Raw genomic sequence first — 9,035 nt, 5'->3', positions numbered from 1 at the left:
TGAGCATATATATCTATCAATTTCCACAAAACAAATTTAAGATGTCCACGTCTATTGTGATTTTCTCCTACAAAATTCATTTCTAATTGCTATTCCAGTTACTATGGAAAGTGCTGTCATGCTCTTCAAATCCATTTGGAACAAGTCCTGGGTCCAAGGGCAATTGTAAGAAATGAACACACACAGAACATACTTTTTCAAGGAAAGCCTCACAATGCCTTCACTGATATTAATAAATAAAAGTTCCCTTTATGTGATTTTATAAAATCTTAGATTTTTTCAGGGCTTCTTAACCCCTCCTTGTACTTGTGTTATTATTAGTCATAGTATGATCAGTATGTGGTCAATGAAGAAGAAACAAAATTTAAAATGTGGTTGCAAAATGTTTCTCAGGAAGAGAATGTTTTTTGTTTAGAAATATACCATTGGACATCTTTGGCTGAAAGAGAAGAAATGTGTTTGTAAGAAATGAACTTTTCAACTTTTTTTTTCTTTTAAAGCACCATTCCTGCCAAGTCACAGAATTGGGGAGTGACCAATCACCTTTCCACATGGCCCAAACACCCCACAATTAGTTCCTGAATACCTCAGGTTCAAGTAGCTGTCTCTCTAAATGTAAGCTCAATGCACCATAGCGGGATGCAAGATGTGGTAGCTGCAATACGGATTATGTCAAAAGAGGTGATCAATATTGTATGCACAAAACAAATTACCCACCCCAGCTCATCATCTGTATCCTGTAGTTTATTCTATGATGATATTGGATGAGTTACAAAGAAGCAATTGATTTCAGATTCAGATGAAAATTGGCTTCTATCTGTGATACAAAAAGATGTTAAATTATTTCACTAAGTTATTTCAAGGTTATATGAATTCGGTAATTGCTTTGGTGGCCGTTTTATATAAAAAAGTAAATAAATTGAAAGACTTAGGAAAGTTTGATTCTTTTAATATAAAAAAATGCTTTCAAAGTCCAATAATTGTAAGGCAGTGCAAATCTTGTCAATATCTTTTAATAATAGCTCCTTAAGAAAAACTTTACAAACATTACAGGAACTACTTCAAAACACTAAACCAATGTTTATGCAGATTCCTAATAGTACACTTTTTAAAAATATTGTTTTTAATTGTATATGGACACAATACCTTTATTTTATTTATTTATGTTTATGTGGTATTGAAGATAGAACCCAGTGCCTCCTCACATTTGCTAGACAAATGCTCTACCATGAAGCCACAACCCCAGCCCCTCTAATAACACACTTTTTAAGAATATATGAATATCATGTATATGTTTATAATATTTCAGAAAAACTCAGAATGTGAACATGGCTCCCAGATCATAAATTATCATTTTACAAAAGAATTTTATTAATTTTTTTTTTTAATTTTTGTATTCCATTGGGCATCTTTGGCTGAAAGAGAAGAAATGTGTTTATAAGAAATGGACACTTCAACTTTTATTTTCTTTCAAAGCAACATTCCTGCCAAGACATAGGATTGGGGTTTGACCAATCACCTATCCATATGGCTAAAATGCCTGCAATTAGTTCTTTTTAAAAATATATTTCCTTTTCAAAATCCAGTCATTTATAGCCAACTGAAAAAAATATATGGCAATCTTTGGCCACAATGTGATACTACTTTTGCAATAACATATTATTAAATAAAATGAACATATTCCATTATAAAAGGGCAAATGATTTTTCCTTTATCTAACAAATATTGTAATCATATTGATAAATAGGTAGAACATTTCAATTTTCAGGTAGAATATTTTCTATTTCAAAAATATGTGTATTGAAAATTTTATATTCCAAAATGACTGAAGAACCATCCTCTCTCTGGCTAACTTAGATTTTCAAGTTTAACACAGTGACACAAAGGTAACTGATTATCTTTCCCTAGCTTCAAATTAAATTATAAGTTGCCTAGTACAAGGATAAATCTTAATTTGGCTAAAGTGAGAACTGAGAATTACTTGCATGATGTTCAGTGCTTCCAAAGAAAGAATTTTTCTCCTTTAGTTAGTGATAATAAATCAAGCACAGCTACTTAATTATCTTCAGCAACATGTTTTCCTGGGTAAATGTCAGTCATTTCACAGCATGCTTTTTGTCAGAAACATTAAAAATTAGTTTGTTTTCATTAGAAAAAAGATCATAAGATATTTCTTTTTCAAAATCCAGTCATTTATAGCTTAGTTGGCTGAAGAACAAAGTTGAAGCATTTTTTTTTCAAATAGTCATCATTTTTTTCCATATTTTACCTCTGAGTTTGAATTATTGGTAAAGGCAGTAAACATGTTATATTTATATTACTCCAGTGTTTTGGTTATTTATACTATCCCATGAATGTATATTTGTAAAATCTTTTATTATAAAACTTCAGATCATTTCCTGTATTGGTCATTTCTCTACATAGAAATCGATTTCTATTCAACCACTTGAGATTATTTTGTTTATCTATTAATATTACTACAGTATATAGCCATACTTGTCCTGCCAAAGGTACATCACAAAAGATGTTTCTTTATGAAAACATATGACACACTGACAACCTTTTGGGGTCTCATTCTTTGCTCTCAAGTAAAATTTGAAATTCATCACATTTGATGCAAACTAGTAAAGTTTTTGAAATATGGCAATAATCAGTAATAAAATACTTGTAATTCTATAATTATTTTTTCTGTGATATAATTTAATTGTGTCCATATAGCTATATAGTATACTTATAAACCTGAACTTCAGTACTTACCTCATTTCTAGTAATAGTGTCTCAGTGGCTTTTTCTTTTGCTGATTAAAGATTTTCAGAGAAAAAAAAAATGATTGCATTTTAATGAGAATCTTGCCTAAAGAGTTCATATGATTGTTTAATAATATACAGATTCCAAATTGAAAATCATAAATTTAGAAATGCTTCCTTTTCAGATTGCAAGTCTAAAGCTATCTAGCCTGCTATCTCTAGACTTAAATGCATTTTATGTATGATGAAAAAACAGAACACATAAATCTTTGTGTGGAGCTATAACTCTCTTTGACATGTGACTAATTTATGGTGCAATTCATGAAATATTTCTATTATGAATTTTTAAAAAATAGATTTCTTTTTTATTTTTACTAAAATATTTTAATTAAATACAGTTCTATTAGATTATAACATACAATGTAAGTTTATTTTAAGTTCAATTACTGTTTTTAAGAATTACTATTTATAACCTTAGATTGACAGAGAAACTTAAAGCTGGCCTAATACCACTAGGCTTCTCCAAATGAGACAGACTAGAGATCAGTCTTATAAAAAATAAGAAAGATCAAAATGAAATCCAAGTGGCCTAATGTACCACAGGATGAGTATGTTATCTGTCAGAAAAATTTCCTGGTAGATACTATTCTTATGTTGAATTTGCCTAAAGTCTGTTTCTCTGATTTGCAGTCATAAGAATTTGATGTTGTCATTATTTAATGTTTGAGTACATAAAGAATTGCTGATTATATATCATATATCAGACCAGGTCCAGTTTGGAAATAGAAACTACAGTGATTTGTGCAGAGAACATTTTATATAATGAAATATTAACTGTAACAGAGCACTGGATTAATAACAGATTGGCTAGCAGTATGTAAAGAAAACTTGGAAATAATTAAATTATAGCAGCTATAGGGAATATCTATTATCTTCAGGGCCGAGATGAAGTGCTCCAGGAAAAGAATACAGAATTCAAATGTAAACTCCTTTGGGTATGGTACAGCTGTGGTTCACAGGATGGCAAAGAAATCATTATGATGCTGCAATAGCAGAAAAAGCTGGAAGTCTGCCCTTTAGTGTGCAGGCAAAGTGATCCATGAGGTATTGTCTCTCTGCAGAGACTCTACTACAAATCCATCTGATGGGGTGCTAGGGGGAATCTTCTGGCCCAGGGTGCTGACCGCTACATATTCTGGCATGTGTTCTCTGGAGAAGCCACTACACTGAAGTATCAAGAGTAAGAAACTGTACATGCTGCAGGAACCAGTCATTTGGGAGGAGAGAGCAGACTTTACTTGGGATTTTTTTTGGTCTATGCTCATTAGCGTTTCCTAATATCCAGATCCAGATATAAGGAAGGCAAAAAGAAACCCATGTAACTCATCTTTGGGCTGTTCCTCAAGTTCCATTTACCTACTCAGCTTTTCTTCTTCTTCCCACTGTTAAGAGTCTTCTATTTGTATTATTAATATAATATTCAAGGGTTATAAAGGTATCTTAGCAGGAAGACTAGGGAGAAAGGTGCCTACTCCATTTACTTGCAACCAGAAGTCTATTAATGCATTTAAAACTGTTTTTCTTTCCCCTGAATCAGTGTTTTCTGGACCTTAAATTAGCACATTGGGATGTCATTCTCTGCTTTATGAAAAATACTTCTTGTTTGGCACCTGCATTAGGTTTCCTTCCTGCCACTTTCTTTTCTCCTTTCTTTCTTCTCATTGTTCATTCCCTCCTTTCTAGCTCTTCCCCTCTGGCCCCTTTCCTTTCTACGTTCTTCTATCTTGTCATAGTAAAATTACTATTCAGAATCTATTATGATAGAAAGTAATTTATTATTTATGGCTTTATTAAGTTCTCTCTCTTCCAATGGGATTCCTTTGATGTTTATTTTGGATTTGAAATATAAAAGTAACAAAAATGAATTTTATAGTTACAAAATATACTTTGTGTAAACAAGTTTTGGCAGAAAATCACAAATAGGTTTCATCATCAGAAATAATTTTATTATTTATTCTAAAGCAATTCAATGTAACTGGTAGCAAAATGGTACACAGACAATAAACAGAACCAATTCCCATAGGGCTACAAGGACCATTATTGACTTTATGTTTTATTTTCAATGTGCTAGTGTAATTATTTTAAAAAGGCAACAGTTTGTTAAAATTATTTTATAAGCATGTTTTATTTTTTTAAATAACCCAAGAGACTAATAAACTATTATTATTATAGCAAGCTGATATGAACTCTGTCAAATATTAAATTTGGGATAACGTTTATAATAAAAAATAATTACTTTAAAAGTTATCAAACAAAATTTTTAGTCTTATAGGAAATATAATTATATCCTAGCTTAAAATCCTAGTCTTAACAACTGTCAAAATGCAAAAATACTAAACTTCAGATCTTGTGGGGAAATAGAAGATTTGTAAAATCTTATTTTATTCCTAAAAATAACCATAATGGAGTAAAAAAATGTCAACTCAAAGAAACATCATACTTGACTATCAGTGTGCAAATATGAAACAAGTTCAGTATGTTCCTTATTCTTTTCCATTACATCATTAGTTCAATTCTGCCGTCAATTTTAACAATTATATGATAGGTGTATTTGTCAAATATATTTCACATTTATAACATACACACACATGTATATGCATACAATCATTAAGTTTTAAGGCATGCTTCCAATTTTAAATAACTTGTCATAATTCTACTTCTCTAACCAATTAGAGAAGAATAAAGAGAGCTTCTCTCTGGGGAGAAATTGTTGGTGTTCTTGCCATTCTAAAATATGGGTATTGCAAATTATATTTAAAAATTAAAAAAAAACTCATTTCAATCCCCAAGTCCAAATGAGCAATGAAAATATTCTTTGATTTCATATTGTATGTCTTTCATTTTTTCCTATGTAATTATTAGGGAAATATTAGGATTTCTTTATATTTTTAAAAATAAATTTCTATTTTCCTTTCAGTTGATCTGCTTCATTATTTTGTAAAAAGGACAGAAATGTCCCTTACTATTCTTGAGGTCCTAGTATTATTTCATGAATGGAAACTCAATGTCAAATTAAGGAATTTTAAAAAATAGGCAATTAGAAGAAAAATATATTAAAAAATTTAGCAAAGTCTATCCCACAGTAACACTTTAACACCCTTCTACAACCAGGCAAACTATCTGTGCTTTCTCTTGTACTTTTTGGTCTATTTATATAGGGAAAGAAAACAATCCAGACAAAAGCATTAGTGTCTCCAAGGGCCAATTTATATTTAAATTTATAACTGTCAAATTCTGAAAAATTCATGTTAAATTTAAAGGGCAAGGATTACCTATTTTTTAATGCTCATTCCTCACCAAGTTCAAATACAATAGTATGAATGATTTCTAAAATTCCATAACAGCATCTTTGTCTTATCCATTTTTATGATTTATTTTAGTTTCTGTTTACTCATTGTCCTCTACATTGGTCATTTTCCCAAAATTGAAACAAAAAATTTTAACATCCTATTTTGAGGGCAATTAATTTAATGCCAAAGACATATGGAGGATGTTAAGGTTTTGACATATTTCTGTAGTCCATAAAAAGTACAAATATTTTTCCTTCAATATTAAATTATTTTTCTGGTGAAATTAACTACATAGATATATGAAAAATGTTAAAGTTCAAGAGTCTAATGAAAATCATTTCTGCATATTTCAGAAATCCAGTTACTGTTTCAATTTTTGGAATAAAATTAAAATCAACAACTGTTTATTAAGTGTTTTCTCTATGTTAGGCATTCTTTTAGGAGAATAATATTTACTTTTTAATACACTTTTCTTAGCATAAAGTGTGTGCTGGTTATAAGGTCACCAAAATATTCAGTACTTCGTATTTCTTTTTATGTTTTAATTTCTTCTGTGTAATTAAACATGCTATGAACATCTCATTTCTAAACTAATATATCATATGAAAAGGCAGACAGAAAGGGTTAAAATGACTTTAAGATTTGTATGCTAAAGCAAACAAAAATCAGCCACGCAAGTTTGTTGGGTAATCTCTAGGCAGAGAAGACTAGACATTTATGATGAGCTCAATTTTATAAAACAGCAAGTTTAAAGAATATGCTATGACACATTTACTTTTTAAGAGGAGTAACAATCTTCAATGTCCTTTGGGACATACCAAATACTAAAATTTTTCATTACTTCATAAAACCTTAATTTTTGTTAAGCTGGCTTCATATAGTTCAAGTCATTGTTAAAGAGTTGAATATCAGATTTAATTTTTTTTTGTTTTACTTTTGGTTTTCAGATTCATTCCACTGTTGTCTTTTAAATAGTAATAGGGGAAGTACCAATAAATAATACATAGAGTTTCAAAATGATCTATACTTCTAAGAGAATAGATTTTTGCTTTAGTAGGAAAGAGTTAAATATATTTCAGTATAGTTTCTTTTAATTTCTGCAACACTTTTGCTGTTTCAAGCAAGATCCTTATAGGAAAAAGTAGTCTCTTATTTTCCTTTTATCAAAGTTGAGTTTCCTCCCTTGAGTCTTGATTAGTGGCATTGCAGATGCTGTTTTTCCGACTGGGTTCACTATTTGGAAGGTAAGCCAGTGGATCTGGTCGGATTAAGTATCTGATGAAAGAGAAAACAGGAAATCACTTTGCAATAGTAAATAAAGGCAACATTATTTGACACTGACACAATGGATTTCTACTTTGTAATGAGCTCTGATTTCAGGTTATATAAACTGTTTTCTTTAAATAAAAGTAATGAAAAGACCAATTGGTAGAAAGACTAACTATTGAGTTAGTCTATAAAACTTTGCAAGGTTTATATTATTCTTTCTATACATGATAAGATAATGATAATGAATACTGATGAATCATAATGAGTCATGAATTATATCACTACTTTTCAATTGTGATCCATTTCAGCATTGTCGTCATCTTAATCATTTTTATGATTTATTTTAGTTTTCTATTGACTCACTATCTCTTCCATTGGTCATTTTTCTATCAAGGAGGTGGGCATCCTAGACATCATTCTTTCATTTCTTAAATTCTCAATTTTATTTATCTTATTCATAAAATGAGACATTTGATTAAGTAATTCCTATGACCTTTCTAATTTTAAAATATAATCATTATATAAAATTAATGATTTAATAAGTATTGCAGTGCATATTATGCATGATAATACTTGAGTATTCATTTAAAATTATTTTAGTGTTCATTTAAAATTAAGTGATGTTATAATGAGAACAATAAAAATGCATAAAAATAATTTTTAATTCATTCTACACATAAATAGAAAAAAAAAGTTCATCTGCCAAATTCAAACTTTTCATTAATGGTAGGATTTGTTTTAAGATGGATGTTTTATTTCACACTGTGAAATGATCTCTGTCAACAGCACACACCTCTTGGGCACCTGTAGGACCAGTGCTAGCATCTGGCAATACAAAGCACTCTCAGTCTCAAAATCTCACCCCTGCCCTGCAGGAGACTAGAGTATAGCTTCTGAAGCATATATAAAGAAGACAGGAAATTTCACATAGCCACAAAGAAGAGAAGAGAGAATTGGGAACTACTTTCTCTTAAGAGATTTGAGTTGAACTTGTCACTGCAGGTGTTTGAAGAGAGGAGTGGGGAGGCCATTCCTGAGCTGGACAACTAGGGGAACAGAGGAAGGGCTGTTCCTAACATGCTTAGAAAATGCGTTTGACTTCACATGACTGGTGAGACCAAGAAACAGTGGTAGGGCAGAAAGAAAGGCAAGAAATAGCTAATGAAGGATCTTCAGCTTCAGGGAAAAACAATTTTTTTTGGTTATTGTTCCAAAGGTAGTAGGAAGCCACTGATGGTTAGGAAGAAAGAGGATAGCAAATGTAATGCAAGATTCCAAGACAGTTTGTTCCAGGTAAAAATGAAAGCAATATTTTATGTTCCTATAATGATTTTAGGAGGAAGTAGAAAATATGAATGGAGCAATCAATTAAAAAGTGAGAACTCAATGAAAATCATAATTTTCTCTTAAGGATTGAAGGGAAAATATTTATAAAATATAGCCCTTAATTTAAGTGAGAAAGAGTATTAAAAGCACTGCAGTCTATTTTTTTCAATCAAAAGTTGAGAGTAGTGTCTTTGAATCTGTTTACTGGATTTTGCTATCTTTGTACACTATTTTATAATTACTTAAAATATCAATAGCATTATAGATCGATGAAGAAAATTAATAGTGCACATTAAGCCCTTTAATGCCATATCATTTAGTGATTTTTTTAAATCAAATTAAT

General features: G+C 30.4%; 1 protein-coding gene across 2 annotated transcripts in view; it reads right to left on the bottom strand.

The window, feature by feature from the left end:
* Positions 1–4,776: 4,776 nt before the first annotated feature.
* Positions 4,777–9,035, bottom strand: part of KCNT2 (potassium sodium-activated channel subfamily T member 2) — a 362,366-nt gene continuing 358,107 nt past the window's right edge. For both annotated transcript variants that reach the window (XM_081298140.1, XM_081298141.1), the window contains one exon: positions 4,777–7,372. In XM_081298140.1, coding sequence (XP_081154266.1) covers positions 7,261–7,372 — 112 coding nt within the window. In that variant the 3' untranslated portion in view covers positions 4,777–7,260. The remainder of the gene's footprint in view (positions 7,373–9,035) is intronic.

This window comes from Spermophilus citellus (assembly GCF_964194105.1).
Source record: "Spermophilus citellus genome assembly, chromosome: 6".
NCBI lineage: Eukaryota > Metazoa > Chordata > Mammalia > Rodentia > Sciuridae > Spermophilus > Spermophilus citellus.
The sequence above is the reverse complement of the archived record's forward strand: the minus strand, read 5'-3'. Positions and strand labels throughout refer to the sequence as shown.